Raw genomic sequence first — 22,052 nt, 5'->3', positions numbered from 1 at the left:
ATGGGCGGGGCCGGGGCGGGGAGAGCCGCGGCGGGAGGGGCGCTCCCCGCCCCCGGAGCGGAATCCTCCCGAGGACGGAGCAGGCTCGCGCGCGTGCATCCCGCTCCGGCCCCGGCCCCGGCCCCGGCCCGCCTCAGACCGAGCTGCCGCCGCCGCCACAGCAGCAGCAGCAGCGCGCGGGGATCCGGGCCCAGCCGGGGCCGCGGGAGGCGGGGGCGCCCGGGCCCTGGATGTCCCGCAGCGCGGCGGCCAGCGTGAGAAGGGCGGGAGAGGGGGCTCGGGTGGGGGGCGGCGCCGCTGCTGATGTGGCGGAGGGTGGGAGGCGGCCGCGGCGCCCGGATGGAGAGAGGGTGCCCGGCTGGGAGGGTGGTCCTAGGTGGGGGGGTAGGAGCAGTCCCCCACCAAGCCTAAGCTTGGGAGACAGGGGTCTAGGGAACCGGCCCTCTCTTGCCAAGGCCCTGAAGACAGGGATCCCGGACACAGACCTCCCCCTCAAAAAAAAATCAAGGACAGGAGAATAAATTCAAGGTACAACTCCCTAAGCAATATTTTGGGGATGGGGTCCTGGACACAACCCCCATATCAAGCCAAGGCGTCCAGGAGGCAATTCCAGACCAGACGCAACCCCAACCCCTCCCTGTCTGAGGGAGCCTCAAGCCCCAAGCAAGGTCCTGAGGATGTGGGCTTTGAGCACAGCTTCCCCACCAAGGCAAGGCCTGGAGGGATTCCAGGCTCAGTCTGTCCCCAGACCTTAGAGGCTCGCTGGGCACAGACCGTCCCCCACTCATCCTTGGGCGGCGTCCCAGGAGCAGCCCCTTCTCCAAACAAGGTCCCTGTGCCTCGGGCTTCACACACCCCCATCCCCCACCCTGAATAAAATAAGAGAAATTTCAGGCAACCTCCTTCTCCCACAAAGGCTTAGTCAAGGGTCCTAGGGCAGAGGTCCCCAGGGCCACCCCCTTTGTCCCTGGGGTTGCCCAGCTGTCTGGGAGCAGCCCCACCTGCAGACAATGTGCCACCTCCCCCTCTGGTCTTGACCCCCCCCCCCCAGGCTCGGGATTCAGGCTGGGATGGGGGGCGGCTCCCCAGGGACTCAGTGCAGCCTTGTCTGTCTGCAGCATCTGTCTGTGATGACGGGGTGGCTTTGTGTGTGGTACCTGGGGGAAAGGAGGGAAGAAGCGATCGCGATGGCTAAGAGTGTGACCCCCGTGTTTGTGTGACTGTGGCTATGTGTGTGCTGCAGCTAGTGACTACGAGGAATCGCGTCTCTTTCTGTGTTCTGTGCTCGTGATTGTGTCTGGTAGTGTCGGTGATTGTGTCTCTGTGTGACCCCAGCATTTGTGCATCTGTGTATGTGTGTGACAGCCACTCACTATACAGAGCCCTGTACTTTTTTAGTCTGTCCGTGTTTGAGCGTGTACGTAGTTGTATAGCCGTGTCTGTGATTACGTCTTCGGTGACCCTGTGTGTGCCTCGCTAGCGGTAACTGGGTATGTGACAGTATCTGTGCTGAGTCTGGGGTTGGACATGTGTGTGGCTGACTGAGATGTGGGTGGAGTTGTGACTGTGTGTGCGTGGAGTTGTGTCTATGATTCTGTGTCCATGTGCAGTTCCCTCGATGTTTGGGTTGTGTCTATCACTGATTTTTATGTGTCACACATGTGTCTGTGACATACAACTGTCCCTGCAAGCTCTGGGTGGGTGAATGCCATTGTAGATGAAGTCACAGCGTGCCTGTGTGACAGTGTGACAGCACCGTGACTGGAATGTGTGGTGACTTGACGTGTGTATGACATTGGTTGTGTGTTCATACCTGTATCTGTGTGTATGTGACCAGGGCTGTATAAACGACTGTGTCGAGCTTGGGTGTTGATACTGATGGTGTGCATGTACATCAGGGCATGTGTGATTTGGGGTATATATTTGACTTGGGTTGAAAGCCAGGCTGACTATTAATGTTATTTCATTGTGTGGGACTTAAGCTATAGGTGTGTCTATGTGTGGTGGCACCAGGTAACTGTATGTGTTTGTGTGGGGGGGGGGTGTATGTGACTGTGATTTCTATATTTGTCTGACACCTGCATATCTATGACCCTGGGTCATATCTATGTCATGGTCTGTGACAGTCTGTGTGGCTGCTGGGTGTATGTGTGTCTGTCAGCATGCATGCTGCTCTACTTGTGTTTGAACTGGCGATTTGGTGATGGAGTGACTCTCTGGACTGCTGCATGACTCTGTCAGAGACCCGAGCCTTCTAGGTAAACAGCTTATCAGTGCTACGTCTTGCATTTCTCAGCATTCACCTGACTGTGTGCTTCTGATGTGAGATGTTGTGTGTCTGCCACACGGGGCTGTGATTGTATGATCGTATGTGGTCACCTACTTGTCCGGGTGACTTGTGTACTTGCTTGAAGAGAGACTCTCGGTGATCGGATGACATGGTATGGCTGTGCCTGGGACCCTGGGTATGGGTACCGTGACTGATAGATGGCAGGGTGGCGTGGACCCTAATGCTGTGTGACTTTGCATACACGACCACGCTGAAGTGTGTCTGGCAGTATCTGAGCACGGCTACCCGGGGGGACTGTTGTCTCTGGGTGGTTTTGCCTGTTTATTTCTCTGCTGCATGAGCCGAGGCCATCCCTGTCCCTTTGTGCGATTGGGTATGGAGGTCTGTCCAAGGAAGTGACTGAATGCCTGCCCTATGACTGCTTCTGTGCAACTGTGTGACTGACAGACTTGGGGTGGGGTGTCCATGTGCAGCCATGTGCTTGGGCCAGGGTGTGGCTAAGTGTGACCAAATGCGCATGCATCTGCCTGTCTCAGTGACCAGATGTCAGCATGCAGCAGTAGAGCTGTGCGTGACAAGTGTGTGTGGCTATGAGTGTGTCTGGGTGTGATTTGGGTTTAGGGGTGATCAAATAGGTGATCTCTGGCTGGGTGTGGTTCTTCATGGGTGGGTCCATGACAGGGGTCATTGGGTGGGAGTATAACTGTCACCGGGTGCGGTTGAGTATGTGCCACTGTGCTGGGTGCACCTGGGCCCAGCATTTTGTGTGTGGCTGAGAGAATAGGAGTGACCACATAGCAAGAGCTGATGTGATCAGATGTTGTGGCAGTGCCAAGGTAGGTTGGGACTCTGTGCACGAGGACAGATATCTGGAGACATTGTGGGTGAATGTGGCTAGGTGACACCAAGTGTTTATAGTAGCTGTGATTTTGTGTGGACCTGGGCTGTGTCGCTGTGGTTATGTCCGTGTGACAGTAAATGTGCAGAGACCTGTGACTGTGTTGTAGGGACAACGGCAGGCAGGACTTGCATGCACACATGTGACTGTGTGCTGTGTGTAGCTCTGGACGTGTGTTTAGAGGCCAGTCCCTCCTCACACAGTCCCCATCAGTCCAGAGGGCCTCCTGAGGCCAGGACATCCCCAACAGTTGCCCCCTGAGCACACCTACTCATTCCTGGGCCCTTGGAACCAGGTGGCTGAGCTCCCTAGTTACAGTTGCTATGACAACCAGGGCTCTCATCAGGGAGTCTAAAATGGAGGGGGGTTGGCTGATGTCCAAAGAGGGGGTGAGATAGGGGAGTGAACCCCACCCAAGGCAGCTCCTCACCTCTCTTCACTTCCTTGGGCAGGGTGGACCCAGGAGGCCTGAGCAGCATTTGCCCCCAGCCCCCTGTGGGGCCCCGGGGCTCCCTGAAACTTCCAGGACGGAGCCAGGTAAGCGACCAGCTTGGGACAGGGCAGTGGCTGAGTGGTATAGGGGTCTGCTTGGTAGAACCAGAGGGACTGTCCCTGCAGTCACACAAGCTTAATTGTGACACCCTCAAACATCTTTCCTGAATACTCAGTGACCATCAAAACCTGACTCACCCAGACCCACACCCAGACTGTGTTCCCCACCACACACTCAGACACTTGCACCCATAGGTACAGAGTCTCACATACAGGCACAGTGCCAGGCAGCACCCAGACTCCTTCACACAGGCCACTGCAGACACTCACCTCTGCAGACTGTTAGGTACACATTCTCAAGGGACGGAGCCTGCATAGTCTCCCAGACAACACGCACAGACCCAGACTTTTCACTGATAGCAGCCACACTTCCCTAGACAGACAGAGCCCACAGCTTCATGGACCCGGCTCTCACAAAGAGCCACATTTGTGCACGCGTGTTCACACAGATTCACATTTCTCAGCACTCTCGACAACAGCCACATCCTTGCACAGTCACACCCTCACAAATACCCCTGAACACACTCAAGGCCTACAACCCCACATTCTCAGACCCCTCACAGTTAAGTAGAGACACCCTCAGAACAGCCTCAGACTCACACTGTCTACCATAACAGTCACATGCTCTAATACACCCTTACAGACAACAGCTACAGACACACAGCCTCACCACCAACAGCTGCACTCGTGGATACAGACATGATCTTCTGGGTAACTCCCACAGATGCCCATTTTCATGGGCAACAGTCATCTAGACAATAGCCATACCCTCACAGCACAACTTCAAAGACAACAGTTACAAATACAGCTTTCCAAAGACAACAGCTTCCTGCTCCAAGAGACACCTCACAGGCAACACTCACTGACACATACAGCAGCCCTAAGAGACCTAGACTGTCAGACACCACCACTGTCTTGAACACAGACACTCACAGGCAGCATTCACAGACGCACATCCTCAGGCACACAGCCCATCTCAGGCTGTGCCCCAAATGGACCTTCAGAGTCCCCTGACCCACACACCCCACATCTGACTGCAGCTCCCAACCTTGTGCCCTCTGACCTCCTGATCCCGACTTGGCACCCTTAAAACCCCTCGCCTCGTCACCCTTAGCCCCTATGCCCACTCACCCCATGGCCTCCGATGCCTTGACTTCCCATTGCTTTGGATCCTCATTCTTCCTGACCATCATATCCCCAAGTCTTCAAATCCCTAAAAGCTGCCACACCCCCCAGATCTCCGAGCTCCTTAGCCCCATGTCCTCTGAGTCCACACTGCTGACTCTTTCACTCTCCTGCCTTCCGTGACCCCTCTCCGGTGTCGCCTGACCGATGCTGATCCATGCTACCTGAATGTCATGGCCTCGCACCCGGCGACCACCTCAGCCAGCAACCCTACTCCCAAGTCATCGGAGCCCAGGCTCCCCTGGAGCCCCATGCTACTTAGCGCTCTTTTCTCCCAGCCCTTGACCTGTGCCCCTCTTCTGTGTCACCAGACGGGGCGGGCACCATGAATAAGTTACGGCAGAGCCTACGCCGGCGGAAGCCAGCCTACGTGCCCGAGGCCTCGCGCCCGCACCAGTGGCAGGCGGACGAAGACGCTGTGCGCAAGGGCACGTGCAGCTTCCCAGTCAGGGTGAGTGGGCGGGGCGATAGGCGAGGCGATTGTGCGCATGCGCAGGGTACAGAGAGGGGCGGGGCTTCCTGGGACACCGGGGCCAATGAGACCCTGCCCTGTGCAGAAGGCTCTTCACATGCTTGAGAAAGGAGCGCTCACTCTCCTGGCTAGGAAGTTATTACCTGGGCTGTGGTGGTGTGCTATCTGGGGTCATTTTGGGGGAGCTCAAGATGTCCAAAGGGTACTGGAGGGTCACAAAAATCCTGCAGCATTTGCTCAGTCCTCCACAGTTCAGGGCACTAGCTGGCGTAGACAACCACGACCCTCGACAGCACACGCTACACTCTTCAAAGGGAGACAGCAGGACGCAGCACATGATGACGGAGCTCCAGGGCATGGGTTCAAAGCCCAACTCAGTCCCTCCCTGGCTGGTGACCACAAATGATGGTCAAAGGCCCTGCACCTTTGCCCAGAAGGAAACCTGGAGTGTGAAAGGTCCATTTGGGAGGTGGCACTCAGAAAGTGGCACTCAGACAGTGGCAGTCAGAAGGTGGCAGTGATGTGTTAAGGCCCAGGGATGAAGGCAGGATGGGAATGAACGCGGGTACTATGTTTAGGTTTTCTCATCTGGGTATCTGGGCTAGGAATGGGGTAACCCCCTTGAGGCACTGAGGTGCAGAGTAAATTAATTAAGCTGCTCAGTGAACATTAGGCGTTGCTGAGTCCTTACGCCTTGTCCTTCTGCCCTGTGCTCCCAGTACCTGGGCCATGTGGAGGTGGAAGAGTCCCGGGGCATGCATGTGTGTGAAGATGCTGTGAAGAAGCTGAAGGCGGTGAGTGAGGGGCTGCAGCAGGGAGGGGCACCGTCACATCGGAAGAGGTAGCCCTGACCAGTCCCTTCTCCTCCTCCTCCCCCAGATGGGCAGGAAATCCGTAAAGTCAGTCCTGTGGGTGTCAGCCGACGGACTCCGCGTGGTGGATGACAAGACCAAGGTAGGAGGTCCATGGACGCAGGTGGGGCCCAGGACATCTTCCCACCCACCTGTAAGATGTTCCTCCCTCAGGGACCTAGACTACACCAAGTGTAGTCTGCAGTGTCATTCTGCAAGTCACAGTTCAGCACAGGGTCCTGTGGTTATTTGTGATCTAGCATAGATGGTGGGCGAGAAACAGCACAGACTGTGGTGCATCCACCTCGGCTGGGAGCACAGCTCTCCCACTTGCCAGCTGGGTGACCTGGGCCTAGGTTGCCTCATCTGTGAAATGGGGATACATGTGGACCCTGCCATTAAATGAGAAAGTATATGCACATAGTTTCAAGACTGTGCCTAGTACAGTGTGAGCACTCAGATCAATGAGTGCTGGCTGTGGTGTGCTTATTGTCGAACTATTCAGCCAGATGGGAGCCAGGGAGCCAGGAGCTGGGATCTGTTTACTGAGCGCTGCATTCCCAGTCCCCAGCCTCTGCAGAGACGGCCCAAGGAGGCAGCCAGCAGACATGAGAGTTTGGTTACCGACCTGACAGCATTGACACCTTCGCACAGGCTGTTCTCTGGGCCTGAAATACCATTCCTTGCCTTTTTGCTTAGTTAACACCTCTTCCAGGAAGTCTTGCCTGACTGACTGCCCCCAAGCAGATCAGGCACCTCCTCTAGGTTCCTGCCTCCCCCACCTGGGCCCTGATCCCTCTGCGTCCCTCACTGCAACCTGGCTGTGACTCTATTCATGGGTCCAGTTCCACATGTGACTGGGTGCCCCATGCAGGCAGGGCCCCATGACTGTTTCAGCCACTGCTGAGTCCCCACCCTGCTCAGCATGGGCTATCGAGCAGACGCTCAGGCAGTATGGAATGACTACATCAAAGACAGTTCATGTTCCTTTCCTGACTTCCTGGCCCTGCCAGGACCTGCTAGTAGACCAGACCATCGAAAAAGTCTCCTTTTGTGCTCCTGACCGCAACCTGGACAAAGCGTTCTCCTATATCTGCCGGGACGGGACCACCCGCCGCTGGATCTGCCACTGTTTTCTGGCTCTCAAGGACTCTGTGAGTATCACCAAAGGCCGCTGCCTCTGCCTCTTTTCCCTGCCCATCCCCTGGCATCCCAGCTCCACGCCTGCCGGCTGCGTGGAGATGAGCATATCACTCGCCTCTCCTCAGCTGAAAAAGAGGGTGCGTTCCCAACCCTTAACTTAGAGGTTCATTGTGAAGCTTGGGTGGGTTAACGCCAAATGTTTAGGACAGGGTCTGCCACGCACTCAGGGAGACACTCATCCTCTTATTCACTAGCACTAGGTCTTCATGTTTGTTAGCTTCAAGGGTCGTGTACCCACAGCAGTATGTGGGTGCCTGACACAGCTCCGGGAGTGTTTGCTTATGTATAAATCCCACCAAGATCAAGTTGTAGAGGATTTCTTGCCCCCAGCAGGCTCCCTTTGGCCTTTCTCAAGTAACATCCCCCAGGGCAGTACCCACTAATCCTTCAGCCTTGATTTGGTTTGCTGCGGGTCTTTATATTTGTGGGTGGGAGACAAGATTCCCTCTGAGAATCTGACAAATGCAGCAATGGCCCCTCTTCTCAGAAGTGTTCTCATGTTAGGATTCTGCAGCTGTGGCAGAAAACCCCCAGAGAACAGTGATTTCAGTGAGGTAGAAGCTTATTTTGGAAAGTCACCCATAGATGCACCGTGTACACTACTGTGGCTCCTTGCCACTCATCAGGGGTGGCACCCCTTTTATCTAGTTGCTGTGCTTGAATATTCCCCTCCATGATCCAAGGTGGTTGCATATGCTCCAGCCTTCGCATCTTCACTCCACTGGCATAAACGACGAAGGCATGAAGAAGGGCATGCAGCCCTTAGATTTGGGGAGGCTTGTAAGACTGTCTTCCCATTGGCCAGAAACTAGTTACATGAACATTCCAGCAAAAGATGGTGGGAGACATGGCCTTTATGCTACCCTGGACCCTGACTTCAGACCCCACACAGCTCGTTAGGAAGCCTCAGTCTCCACTCCCTGCACTAGGTAGTGTTCCCTGGCGGTTGGCAACAGCACCCAGTCTGGCTAATTTGTGTCCAAAATAAAATTAATAGAAGGATGTACAGTTCTTGTAGAATCAAAGGGCTTTGAGGCATTGAGCATTAGATCAGGGCAGTATGGGGATGCTGTCCCAGGGGACAGCTCCCTCAAGGAACCACTGCAGAGATGAACCCATCTACCAGCACACCAGGTTCAAATTCTGGTGAGAGGACACGGGTGGGCTTGGGAAACTGTCATTGGCCAGAGGCGGTGGAGCACCAGGTTGACTTACAGTGTTGATGAAGAGTTCCCCAAAGGGAATTTGGGTATCTGTCTTCAAAAGCAGGGGAGGGGCCTCCCCAGTGGCGCAAGGGGTTAAGACGCAACCTATGAAGCAGTCCGCAGCCACTGCAGCATGAGTTCAATCCCTAGCCAGGGAGGTGACCCACATGGCGTAGCAGACCTCTCCTGTCTCACCCGCTGCTCCCCTCAACAGTGTATTTCAGTCAGTCTGCCCGTTCTGTTCCCCAATCTGTCTCTGGTGAATCCTCTCACCCCCCACACCTCTGGCCTGTACCCCAGTTCTTATATGCACACATAAATCTTTAAAAAAAAAAAAAAAAAGCAGGGGAAATGGATGCTGGGCAAATAAAATAATACATGTGCCCCACATTCCTAATGGTCTTCACATTCCAGAAATTCCCATTCCAGATGGCTCAGAGCCCCCAAAACTCTTCAATACCCACAGCTTCCTCACACACATTCATAATTTCAGACCTCAAACCAGAGGTTTGGAGAACAAAATTTGAGATTCATCTGTACTGACAAGTGTCTGCCAGGAGCCACGGTGGAGACATTTGACACCCAGTACCCATAGCAATGGCCATTCCCAGAGCCTGGCTTACAAGCTGTCCTAGTTACAACTCTGTCTATTGCTGTGTAACAAATTGCTCCAATGCCCAGGGGGTTAAAATTACAATTGTTAATTAACTCTCACGGCACATAATATTTACACCAGAAAATAAAGTGAATGACAAAGCCCCACACGAGAATCTCCGTGCAGAGAACCCAGCCTCCAGCCATGGCCACCATGTAATTTTTATACCAGAAAAGAAAGGAAATTATGATTACCTCATATGGTTCCTGCAAATTAGGAACTTGGGAAAGGCCCAGCCCGGGGCAGGGGTGGCCTGACTCCAGGGTCTCATGTGTAGCAGTAGGTAGTGTCTGCTGCCGTAACACCCAGACTGTCCAGCTGAACCGCTCTGTCTTCACAGTCTCAGCCCTTTCATGGGGTTCTGCAGCGTGGAGACTTCAGGAGAACTGGACTCCTTACGTGGGGGCAAACAGCTCTAAAGTGAGGCGAGAGAGTGCAAGCCTGTGCCAGGAAGACACTGTTGCCTTTTTGCATTTGGTCTTGGACCCTGCACGGCTCTGCTCCTGTGGTGTCCTACTCATCCAGACATTCACAAGGTCTTCCCAGGCCAAGGGGAGACACCATGAATTCCACGTTTGATGGAGGAGTGGAGCATGTGGAACCAGAAATTTCTTGCAACTGTTTTTGGAAAATAAACTGCTATAGGTCAGTGTAGATCTGCTGTCGAACCACCTGGCTGTGGGGTCTTAGGCATAGGTGGCTTCTCTACAGGACTCCATTTCCACCCCCATGAAACGAGGGTACTAGCAGCAGCTGCTCACAAGTTGGTTGGGGAGGCCTTTGTTATGGTCTCACTGAAAAGGTTCTAAGCAAAATCCTACAGGTGTCCAGTAAACAGGGACTGTTGCTATCATCTGAAAAGTTCTTGGGGGTGAAAATCAAAACAAGAAATGAGCTTGCTGTCTTAGGAAGTCTTCCAGTCCATGAACACAGGATCTATTTCCATTTATTAGAAATAATGGAATAAATTTTTTTCCAACAATTTTTTGTTTGGTTTTTATTTTTAGTTTTTAAATTTTATTTTTGTGTAGAAGAACTGGGGTGTAGGCCAGAGGTGTGGGGGGTGAGAGGACTCACCATAGACAGAGTGGGGCGCAGAACAGGCAGATCCACTGAAATATACTGCTGAGGGGAGCAGCGGGCGAGACAGGAGAGGTCTTCTGTGCCATGTGGGTAGCTCCTTGGCCAGGAATCGAACTCAGGCCATAGGGGTGATAGTGCTGAGACTTCACCCGTAGGCTACCAAGGAGGCGCCTCAACAATATTTTATAGTTTTCAGCATACATGTCCTCATTTCATCTTACTCCATTTTATTCTTTTTTAATTTTTTTATTTTTCCATTTTATTCCTATAGATGCTACCGTAAATGGAGCTGATGTCCTTGTTTCATATTTGGAGCATTCTCTGCTAGTGCATATAAGATACAACTGATTTTTGTATGTTGAGGTTATATCCTGCAACTTAGTAGTTTGTGGATTATTTAGATTTTCTACATGTAAAATCATGTCATCTGCAAATAGAGACCAGTTTACTTCTCCCATCCCAATTGGATGCCATTTTTTTCTTTTTCATGTCTAATTACGCTGGTTTGGACTTCCAATACAGTGTTAGGTAGAAGTGATGACAATGAGCAGCCTTGTCTTCCTCCTGGTCATTCTTTTGTCACTGAGTATGAAGTCAGCTGTGAATTTTTCATGAATGTCTTTCATCAGGTTCAGGAAGTTTCCTTCTATTCCAAGTCTGTTGCATATTCTTATCTAGAAAGGGTGTTGGATCATGTCAAATGCTTTTTCTGCATCAGATGAGATGATCTTGTTTCTTTCCTCCTTCATTCTGTGGTGGTTTGCTTCATGTGGTGTATTACATCAATTGATTTCCATATGTTGAGCCAACCTTCCATGCGTGGGGGTAAATCTCACTCGATCACAGTGCAAATTCTTTAAACATGTTGCAGGGTTCAGGTTGCTGGTATTTTGGGGGGAAAGTTTTGTCCCTCGGTTTAGCTTATTAAGAGGTGGCTGAGACAAGGTACCACGGTGAAGGATCATGGGAGCTGTGATGGTGGGAGAACCACGGGGATTACACCTACAGGAGAAATCAAGAGAGACATATGGAAAGGCATTAAGTCTATCCAACAATTAAAAAAAAAAAAAAAAAAAAAGAGGTGACTGAGCATCTTGGTTCGGAAAACAGAAGTCAGATTTCAGGAAACTCCCCTCTCTGCCCCTGGCTTGTTAGGATGTGTGTGTTGACTTAGCCTCAGTTTCTTCCTCTGTAAAACAGGCTCATAAGAATGTCCCCCAGCTAACACTGTTGTGAGGTTCTGTAAAAGGATGAATAGATTTATACTGCCATCTCGTGATGTTAGCCAGCGCCTGGCTCTGTGCTGCGTGCCTTGCATATTTTAATTCCCCTAAATCCTGCAACAATCCCGTGAAGTAGTTGCCATTAGGGCCCTCACTTTACAGCCTGAGGCTGGGGCACTGAGAGGTAAAATGCCTGTTTTCTTGAGGACACACAGTAAACAAGAGGGGAGCCGGCATCATTCCCAGGCTGTCTGGCCTTGGAGCCTTTCAAGAAATAGAGATAGTTATTATACACCCAGCATTTTATTAGGAAATGTTTGCAGCATGCAGCAGAGTTGAAGTGTGGTGGTGGACCAGCACCCAGATCCTGCCACTACTATTTGTCTGTGCTTACTCCATAGCTTAGCAGTCTGTCTCATTTTTGGACTCATTTCACAGCTGCAGCCATATGAATACCTCCCCTGATCTTCAGCGTGCATGCCATTAAGTAGGATCCATGTTGGTTTCTAGATCATTCTCTTTTGAAATGAAATCATGTGTGAGCCAACCTTAAGTAGACGTTTGCTGAGTTTGGATAACTGCATGTACCTGTCTCATACAAAGCCTCCCCCCGGGCCTGAGCATCACCCCTGCCCTGGAAGGTCCCTCCCCACCCCTTCCCAGACAGTACCTCCCCCCCACCCTATAGGGACCAACTGCTGTTCTGACTTTTCTCACCAGAGATTACTTTTGCACGTTCTGGAACTTATAGAAATGGAGCCATACGGGATTGTACTCTTGTCTGGAGCTTTTTTCACTCGAGGTTGTCATTTGCATCTCTCTTAGTACAGATGTGATGAACACGCCCAGATAGATGAACAGGCTCTTTCGGGGTCCCCCAGCATCTAGCTGCTGGAGCCCCTGGGCTCTGCCATTGCTAAGTCTGCTCCCCTTTCTCCCCCAGGGTGAGAGGCTGAGCCATGCCGTGGGCTGTGCCTTTGCTGCCTGCCTGGAGCGGAAACAGCGGCGGGAGAAGGAATGTGGGGTCACCGCTGCCTTTGACGCCAGCCGCACCAGCTTTGCCCGGGAGGGCTCCTTCCGTGGGCGGCCGGCTGAGCGCGAGGTCCCTGACAAAAAGAAAGGTGGGTGCCCTCTGGGTGGCCAGCGGATCCAGCTGGGGGAAAGAGCTGCACATATGCCAGTACTCTGCAGTTTACAAAGCAGAGCATCAGCCTTGGAGTCTGCTTCTAGTTTCTATCGCTTACTTCCATTTAGGTTCTCTGGACGAAATTCTGCAAGCCACAGATCCCAGCACACCCACCAGGCACTTTATTATCTGCTAACTCAGGGAGTCCCTGACTTCTCATACTCTCCAAGACCTGCTAATGGGCTGTGAAGTCAGCTTGCTGGATAGCGGCTGGCATTTAAAAAAATGAAATAGAAAAAATATCAGACTCATTGAATGTAGAAAGGTAGTGATTATTTCATGTTTTTACAGTTTTTGTAAATACATTTGTATAACAGGCTGCCTCATACAAGGAATTTCTTACACTGGATTACCATCAAGAAAGTTTGAAAATTGGGCCTCTCTGATGGCACAGGGGTTAAAGACACAGCACTTTCAAGCTATCACCAGCCATTGCAGCAGGAGTTTGATCCCTGGCCAAGGAGCTACCCACATGGTGCAGCAGACCTCTCCTGTCTCTCCCGCTGTGTTTCAGTACATCCACCTGTTCTGCTCCCCATTGTCTCTGGTGAATCCTCTCACCCCCTACACCTCTGGCCTACACCCCAGCTCTTGTATGCATAGATAAGTAAATCTTAAAAAAAAAAAAAGAAGTTTGAAAATTACCACTAAATGCTAACATACTACGTAGGTGACACTTTGTGTGTCCTAAAGCAGTGTGTTTTTAAAATGTTGGTGTATTAGACAAAAAATAATGTAATTTTTTTTTTTTTTTTTTTTTTTACTGTGGACTCTAGTTGTAAAATTTTTGGAAAACACTGCTTAGAATTTACAAGGACTTTGCCCTGGGGAACTGATGAAGATTGAAGGAAACGTAACAGACATGAGAAGTCTTAATAAATGCCATGTGTGGTCCTAAATTGGGTGCTGGAAATGTACATCAATGAAAATTTGAAATGTGAAAATTTCATGTATGTGAAAAAAGAACACCAATAAAGCTCATGATTGGGACAAGTTCAGGGAGCTGGAATAGGGACTGTAGATGAGCTAATGGGGTCACACCCATGTTAAATTTCCCAAGTGAGAAATCACACTGTGGTTCTGTAGGAGTCTGTCCTTGTCCTCAGGAGGTATGTGCTGAAGGCCTTGGGGCTGAATAGGTTGCAGACTTCAGTGGTACAGGAAAGACACTGTGGAAGGAGAGAGGTAGATACCGTGTCCCAGGACCCAGGGGTGTAAGAGAACAACATGCTCACTGTTCCGTTAGTACGTCTTTTCTGTAGGTGTTTAAATATTTTTAACTCAAAAGTTAGAGAAACAGCAGTTTTTATCACTCACTAGGCTATCAGTTCACAAAGTATGTTTTTCTTTTTTTTTTTCAAAGATTTTATTTATTTTTGCATAGAAGAACTAAGATGTAGGCCAGAGGTGCGGGGGATAAGAGGATTCACCAGAGACAGAGTGGGGAACAGAACAGGCAGATCTACTGAAATACACTGATGAGGGGAGCAGCAGGCGAGTCAGGAGAGGTCTGCCGCACTATGTGGGTAGCTCCCTGGCCGGGGATCGAACTCAGGCCATAGTGGTGATAGTGCTGAGACTTAATCCCTAGGTCAGGGAGGCCCCACAAAGACATTTTTCTTTTGTAAGTTACACTTAGGAACTTCTTTACACGAGTTATAAAGTATTTTACCGTTCTCATCCTCTGTTAGTACGTGCAAAAGATTTTATCATCAGCTAAATAGATTACAAAAGGACATTAATAGAGAGCCTGAGCGTATAGGATGTTTTTGCTGTTTACAAGAAACACAGTGGGTGCACCGCCCTTTACGGTTTATAAGTATCACTTTATTATACGCGATGAGAATTTTATAAAGAATGTGGTCATATGCTTTTGAGTTTGCAAAGGGTTTCGTTTTTCCCAGAGGACATTATCACTTCCAGGCACTTTGCAGGATGGAAAACCCTTCACCACTTCCCCAGCAAAAGGGACATTTCCAGAGTGCCTTCTGGTTTGCCAAACACCCCACTCCCTGTTTTGCCATTGCAACACTGATTTGCTGTCTGCAGGCGCTGCTGTCTTACAAATCGAGGTGGTAGACAGGGTTACTTTCCAATGCAGGAACTACTGGCTGGCCACAAAGCCCTTACCAAGCTTTTGTCAGATTCCAGACCTTCAACAGTCACCTCCTCCATGCAGCCTCCCAGGAGACCTTGGGAGGCAGCTTTGGGGGGTGTCCACCCCAGGTTTAGAGTCAGGAAACTGCAGCCCTGTGAGGGAGGAGACTTCCTGAAGTCTCCGGAGAGGTGGGAAGAGGGGATTTCCTGGTTCCAGCCTGCTCCTGGCTGTTTCCACTGCCCTGAGCCTGGCCTGGGTGAGAGCCCCCCTGCCTGACCTGGAAACAGGGAGATACAGTGCTGGGTGACCTCCCTGTCCTCTCTGAGCCTGAGTTAATTTCACCAGCATTTGGGCTGCAGCTGGGAGAACACAGCTTGGACAAAGGGCATGTATTTGTGAACTGGCGGGAGTCAGGGGTCCCTGCCATTGAAGACCTGCCTTTTGTGCTGAGTGGGGTGCCCAGGAACCCCCAGGGCACAGAGAGCAGTCCAGAAAAGAGGGAGCCCGGGCTGACAGACTGGAACAGTCAGGAAAACCTCCCAGAGGAAGTTTCCAAGCTGAGTCTAGAAGAGTGGGTAGCAACTGGAGGAAGGGAGGAGGGATTGGAGCTGAAAGAATGGTGGGGGATAGAGACAAAGACAAGAGCAGACAGAATGACAGGAAGACAACTGCCCCTTCCTACACTGCAGCTTGGGCAAGTCACTTACCATGCTGGGCCTCAGTTTGCACATCTGTAAAATGGGCAAAATGGTCATGTCGGCTTCCTAGGGTGGTTGTGAGGATTGAATGGGTTAATGATTGCAGAGCATTTGGAACGATACTTGTTGGCCATGAACCAAGTAAGTGTTCATTAAATTAGATTATTAAATCAGAAAAGGAGACAGAAGGTCTTAGAGGGAAAATTGCAGGAGCAGCAGAGGAAGACAGATCAGGGCAGAAAGCCAGAGGGTGTGTTTGGGGGTGATACCCTCTCTCCCAAGAACCTCCTGGGGTAGGTGGTCTTGTCTCGGGTGGGAGTGAGGCACGTTTTGGGGCTCTGAGCCTGTGTAAGGGGCAGGCTACATTGAGTGGGGATGGCAGCCTTGAACTTGAATGATCAAGAGGGCGGGGTGGGAGAGGCCTGGGTGCCAAGGTGAAGTTTCAACCCATTTCTCCCTTGTCTCCAGCAGAGGCAGCAGCTGCCCCCACTGCAACTCCTGGCCCTGCCCAGCCTGGGCATGTGTCCCCGACACCGGCCACCACATCCCCTGGTGAGAAGGGTGAGGCGGGCACGCCAGTGGCAGCGGGCACCACTGCAGCGGCCATCCCTCGGCGCCACGCCCCCCTGGAGCAGCTGGTTCGCCAGGGCTCCTTTCGTGGGTTCCCAGCGCTGAGCCAGAAGAACTCGCCTTTCAAACGGCAGCTGAGCCTGCGCCTGAATGAGCTGCCATCCACGCTGCAGCGCCGCACTGACTTCCAGGTGAAGGGCACAGGTGAGCCCGGGCTTTGTGGGGAGGAGCTCTGGGATCGCACAGCTGTGAGCAGAGCTATCAATAGGCACAGTGCGCAGATGGGACACATGACGATTGGTAGCCGTGTCCACGTGGGCGAGGGTCGCACAGTCAATCACTAGGATTTGCGGCAGGCAGGGACAGCAGGGAGGGGCTGATCACGACAGATCTGCAGAGTCTGCCTCGGGCAAGGGAGCGGAGGCGAGCTGCCAGATGCCTTGTTTTTTGCTCAGAAGAGTGGGAGGCACCACAGGCTAATGCCAATAGCTGAGATGTGCCCAGGTGAAGGCTGCAGGTATCCTCAAGTACAGGAGGAGGGAGGGTTGCAGCGGGTTAGGTGTCTGCCCAGGGAAGGGAGACTCGAGCAATGGCAGACGTGATCTCCTTACGGTGCCTGCCGAGAGCAAGGAAAGGGAGCGAGGTCGCACCAAGGGATTGATTAGCAGGGTTGGCCATGGGCTCGGGAGGAGAGAGAGGAGGAATGTCCTGTTTTGCTCCAAGGGACACTCCCGGGATTTGACCAGAGGAAACAGGAGGCGGACCGCACCAGGGAGCACAGGGATCCCCAGGTCGGGAGCAGAGTGATGGACTGGAGATGTTGCTTGTGGAAAGGACGGGGCAGAGACAGCACCCTCGTGGGTGATTAGCCATGAGTTCCCAGAACTATGACGAGGGAGGAGGTGGTGTGCCGTCATCTATTAGCGATGTCTGCCGGGGTGGCGGGGAGGCAGTACAGGCACTTATGGCTTAACAGTGTTCTGAAAAATGCTTCGTTCAGATGTCACTGTGAGAATGTGAAAGAGTGTGACCACGCAAGCCCAGACGGCATAGCCAACAACACACCTAGTGTAGCCTGCTGGTACCACTGTCATAGACGTGGTCTGTGAGCGGCCAGAATGCCATTAAGTCATGCTTGAATGCACAGCTGTCCTGTTTTGTGTGGAGGGAAAATAGAATTTCCAGGATAAATTCTTTCTTCCAGCATTTGGCCAGTGAGCTGTGAGATCTGGCCAAGTAAGGGGAATGGAAAGTTCAATGGGAAAAAAGCACCATGTTTGATTACTGATGTCTGCCTTGGGCCAGGAACAGGAGAGAGAAGCCATGTCATGGGCTAAAAGCAACACCTAACACGAGAAAGGCAGGAGAGGAGAGAGAGGCACTGTGTTTGGCCCGAGGGAGACAGGCAGGAGGGCCACCTTCCCTCCTGCTTACCGCCTACACCTGTGGCCTGGGAATGGGGTGGGAGGTGTTGAACTGTGTCCAGGAGGCTGGGCTCCTCCTTGGGTGATGGTTAAGCAGGGGTCAGGGCTTATGGAGAATGACACATACTCACTGAGGAGCCATCTGACCCCCTTCGGCTTGTGCACCCCATAATGCTCCCTGCAGGTGGCCAGCTCCCTAGGCTTTATTTGAAACCTCTTGCCTTGCTGCAGCCAGTGGTACCTTCGCCACACCCAAATCTCCCAGCCTCACACAGATGCCACCTCTCTGCCAGGGTCACCCATACTCAGCGGTCACACACTCTGAACCTTGTGCATTCAAAGATCACATGTGCACGGAAGTCGCACAACCCGCCATGACTGTTACACTACGGAAGCCACAACCCCAGATTTATACATATACACCCCACACCCAGATTCGCACACCATGGAAGTCACATGTGCAGACTGACATACGTTTGCAAACATTCAGACTTGGCACAGGCGGCTTGGCTTGCACCTGGGAATCACAGCCAGGACCCCCCCACACACACATTTCACGCCCCACACACCGTTTGGACACAGTCATTGGAAGTGACTGGGAGCCACTTGCCCGTCACACCTGTGGGTTCCTCAAGCCAGTCTCTGATGCTTGTCGGGGCGCCTCACACATGACCTCAGAGCAGCCGCCCACGGGGCCGTCAGAGGCCCAGTCACACACCACGCTTGGATATTGGTGTTTACGCGCTGCTGTCTCGGCCCAAGCACTCCCGAGGCCACCACACTCAGTGCCTCCCACCCTGCTGGCATGCGCGTGTCTCTGCCTTCACCGTGTGGGTTGCAGGCCCCACGTCACTGCCCAAGCAGGACACCGCCCCCGGCCAGTGAACCACTGTGCTGTTTCTTGTCCTGACCAGCTGACACTCCTGCCAGCTGTGGTCAAACATATGTTTTTTAATTAGTACATGACGATAAACATTTTAAATACTGCTCTTGGTTTGTGGCTTCACACAGACCTTGAAGTCCTTGGTTTTTAGTCCCGGTGACTGTTAGTGTCGCTACTTGGCCATTGTGCCACTTGGTGCCACACACACATGCATAGTCGGCATTTTTGCAGTCACAGTCATTTCGTGACTGCGGAGTGGACCCACACACCTTGTGAGATGGAGGACCCCAGGTCATGAGAGGGTCACCTGGGGGGACAGGGGTTAAGGGCTGGGCCTCTTCACTGACCTCGGCCTTTCCCCGATTTCGCAGTGCCTGAGATGGAGCCTCCCGGTGCCAGTGACAGTGACGGGATCAACGCCCTGTGCACGCAGATCAGCTCGTCTTTTGCCAGCGCCGGAGCCCCCGCACCGGGCCCAGCGCCAGCCTCAGCAGGTGAGCCAGGCCTGTACTGCGCCAGATACCCCGCAGCGCCCTACCGCGTCCTGGCTCTGTCAGGGCTGTCAATAACCAGGACTCTTGGGACCCTGTGACTTAGAACCGTGGACCAACTAAGAGCCATGGGGTCATTGCAAACCCAGACATGTCTAAGAGCTGCGACTCAAAACCTTGGTGTCAGCTTCAAACCTTTCTGTCTTGAAACCATAAACTTTAGAAACCTGCAGTCTTAGAATCTTAGGATTTTAGAACCTAACAGATCTGGAGCTGTGAAACCTTGGAATCTCAAGCTTTCGCAGAGTGCTCTCTGCACGCATGTGCCAGGGGATCCCCTGAGAGCCTCGCCCATCCTAGAATCTGGGAGCACCTTACGTCACAGGCAGTGGCAATTTAGGACCTTACAATCTCAGGAAACACAAACTTAAAACCCTTGACCCTTACTTGCTCCCTTCGAATAGTTCCCTGCAAGAAGATCCACACAGCCTTAGAATTTGAAACTCCTAAAACGAATGCATTCTCAAAATATTAGAACAAGGGTGATGTTCTAGAAATATTGCTTAACAGGTTGGGCCCTGACTGGCTGGAAGCAAAGTCACAGATTGGCAGTGATTGCCTGTACTGTCCCAGCTCAGGGCCCTAGACTCTCAGAACTGTATTTTCTCAGCACTGCGGAACCACCAGGTGGTCCAGAACAGCCAGACCGTCTGACTGAGCCGCTGTGGCTAGAAGGGGCAGAGTTCAAGGCAGGCAGCCTGGACCCAGGGTTTATCCCCAGCCTGGGGGTCTGACCCTCACCTGCCCCTTTCTTCTCTACAGGGACTTCTGCCTGGGGCGAACCCACCGTGCCCCCCGCAGCTGCCTTCCAGCCCGGGCACAAGCGGACCCCTTCAGAGGCCGAGAGATGGCTGGAAGAGGTGTCCCAGGTGGCCAAAGCACAGCAGCAGCAGCAGCAGCAGCAACAGCAGCAAGCGGCCTCAATGCCCACTGTGCCCCCTGTGCCCCCTGTGCCTCCAGCCCTGCAGCCCTTCCCCGCCCCCATGGGGCCCTTCGACGCCACACCTGCCCAGGTGGCTGTGTTCCTGCCACCCCCACACATGCAGCCCCCCTTTGTGCCCGCCTATCCGGGATTGGGCTACCCGCCCATGCCCCGGGTGCCCGTGGTGGGCATCACTCCCTCACAGATGGTAGCCAATGCCTTCTGCTCAGCCGCCCAGCTCCAGCCCCAGCCTGCTACCCTGCTCGGGAAAGCTGGGGCCTTCCCTCCTCCCATGGCACCCAGTGCCCCTGGGACACAGGCCCGCCCACGCCCCAATGGGGCTCCCTGGCCCCCAGAGCCGACACCTGCCCCAGCCCCTGAATTGGACCCCTTTGAGGCCCAGTGGGCAGCGCTAGAAGGCAAACCCGCTGCAGAGAAACCGCCCAACCCCTTCTCGGGGGACCTGCAGAAGACCTTCGAGATTGAACTGTAGCCCAAGCTGCCCCACCCACTCATCATCTCCTGGTGCCCCACGCCTGGGAGTGGAGGCCCAACCTCGTCCCTCATCCTGCTCCCGGGGGCTGTGCCCCCCAAATCCCCTCAGCCCCTGCTCTCAACCACCCCCCACAACCACTACAGAACCGACATGGTGACGCCCAGGCTGTGACAGGATGGAATTCAGGGACGGACTCAGCCTGGCTGAGGGACCCATTTCACCGCCAGACTTAAGCTGGCAGTGCCCCTTGCCACCCACACCCCAAACACAGGAGTGGCCACAACCCCACTCAGTACCCTCCACTCAAGCTTCATTCCCCAGTTTCTGTTGTTGACCTTCCACCTTCCAGTGTTGGGTGGGATGGAGGCGGGATGCCCACTTTGGGGCTCTCCTGGGCCCCACCCGAGTGCCCAAGTCTGGTCGTCCCCCCCATACTCAGCACAAGCAAAGGGCTTCCCTCTGCCCACCCGCTGCGTTCACTGCCAATGCTGTGCTCACCCTCCCCCCAACTTGGGGGCCCACCTCTTTCTCGGGCCTAGTTCTCATGGGGGCGGGGGCAGGAGGCGGGGTAGGGGGACAGAGAAGGAGACTGCTCAGTTACCTCACGTTGGTGCCCGTTTGGGAGATGTCCGGGATGAAGGGGGAGCGGTGCCTGGCGGGTACTTTTCTATCTTTTATTTCCAGATTTTTTTGTATCTAAACTTGCAGATTTGTATTATACAGGACAGCCAATAAAGGAAGACTATAACGGTGCCCCTTGGGAAAGTAGGGTATGTGTTGGGGGTGGAGGGAAGAAGTGTTGGTCACAGTCTTTCCTTGGGAGTCATCTAAGACAGGAGGGAGTAAAAAGGTGTCCCTGCACTTCAATCTCTGAGTCATCGTGGCAGGAAGTGACGCTGACCCAGCCCTTGACAGATGAGGACTAACGGGTATCCCAAATGAATCACCCCATTTCTAATTATAGATTGGGAGCCACGGAATTTATAAAATTATACATTTCTGCTAATAAGTTCAATATTGAAGTTTTAAATGCTCAGGTTTGGAAACCGTGTTGTGTGAGTCAGCAAATTCTGGTTTCATCGCTTGCATCTTCCATAACTTGGGCCCCAAGTGCCCTCTGACATGGCCAGTGTTGTAAGTCTGTCAATTGTTTTTCTGGAGTCCTTGGATAAAATTGATGAGTTGTATATTTTATTTATTTTTTTTTTGATGATTATGCAGGGCCTCCCTGGTGGCGTAAGCTGTTGAGCACACCGCTGTGAAGCTGTCTGCAGCCTCTGCAGTGCGGGTTCGATCCCGGCCAGCCAGGGAGATGCACACATGGCACGGCTGACCTTTCCTGTCTTGCGCACTGCTCCCCTCAGCAGTGTATTTCAGTCAGTCTGCCTGTTCTGTTCCTTGTTTTGTCTGTGGTGAATCCTGTCACCCTCCCACACATCTGGCCTGTACCCCAGTTCTGGTATGCATGAATAAATAAATCTTTAAAAAAAAGATTATGCATACAAGAGCTGGGGTGCAGGCCAGAGATGCGGGGGATTCACCAGAGACAGAGTGGGAGCAAAACAGGCGGATTCACTGAAATACACTGCTGAGGGGAGCAGCAGGGA

General features: G+C 52.8%; 1 protein-coding gene across 3 annotated transcripts; it reads left to right on the top strand.

Annotated features, from left to right (window-relative positions):
• The first annotated feature begins 68 nt into the window (after window positions 1-68).
• NUMBL (NUMB like endocytic adaptor protein) lies at window positions 69-21,015 on the top strand. 3 transcript variants are annotated; one of them, XM_037516593.1, is made up of 10 exons: window positions 69-254; window positions 3,641-3,725; window positions 5,237-5,376; window positions 6,117-6,191; window positions 6,277-6,351; window positions 7,262-7,402; window positions 12,561-12,738; window positions 16,068-16,373; window positions 18,848-18,970; window positions 19,790-21,015. In XM_037516593.1, exons 1-10 carry the CDS (start codon window positions 231-233, stop codon window positions 20,440-20,442), a joined length of 1,800 nt encoding a protein of 599 aa, XP_037372490.1. In that variant the 5' UTR covers window positions 69-230; the 3' UTR covers window positions 20,443-21,015. The 3 variants fall into 3 exon arrangements, with proteins under 3 accessions (XP_037372490.1, XP_037372491.1, XP_037372492.1); XM_037516594.1 differs by having other exon boundaries at window positions 225-254; window positions 16,071-16,373; XM_037516595.2 differs by lacking the exon at window positions 69-254 and adding an exon at window positions 481-528.
• The last annotated feature ends 1,037 nt before the right edge of the window (window positions 21,016-22,052 follow it).

This window comes from Talpa occidentalis, unplaced genomic scaffold (genome assembly GCF_014898055.3).
Source record: "Talpa occidentalis isolate TD23 unplaced genomic scaffold, MPIMG_talOcc4v2.1 talOcc4.17, whole genome shotgun sequence".
Taxonomy (NCBI): domain Eukaryota; kingdom Metazoa; phylum Chordata; class Mammalia; order Eulipotyphla; family Talpidae; genus Talpa; species Talpa occidentalis.
This window is presented reverse-complemented; position numbering and strand designations above follow the sequence as displayed.

Bases quoted from the DNA above. Each gene is read 5' to 3' on its own strand.
- NUMBL (XM_037516593.1), top strand. From the start codon at position 231: ATGTCCCGCAGCGCGGCGGCCAGC. The intron at 255-3,640 runs GTGAGAAGGGCG...TTCCTTGGGCAG, and splicing joins CCCGCAGCGCGGCGGCCAGC to GGTGGACCCAGGAGGCCTGA. The intron at 18,971-19,789 runs GTGAGCCAGGCC...TCTTCTCTACAG, and splicing joins CCCAGCGCCAGCCTCAGCAG to GGACTTCTGCCTGGGGCGAA.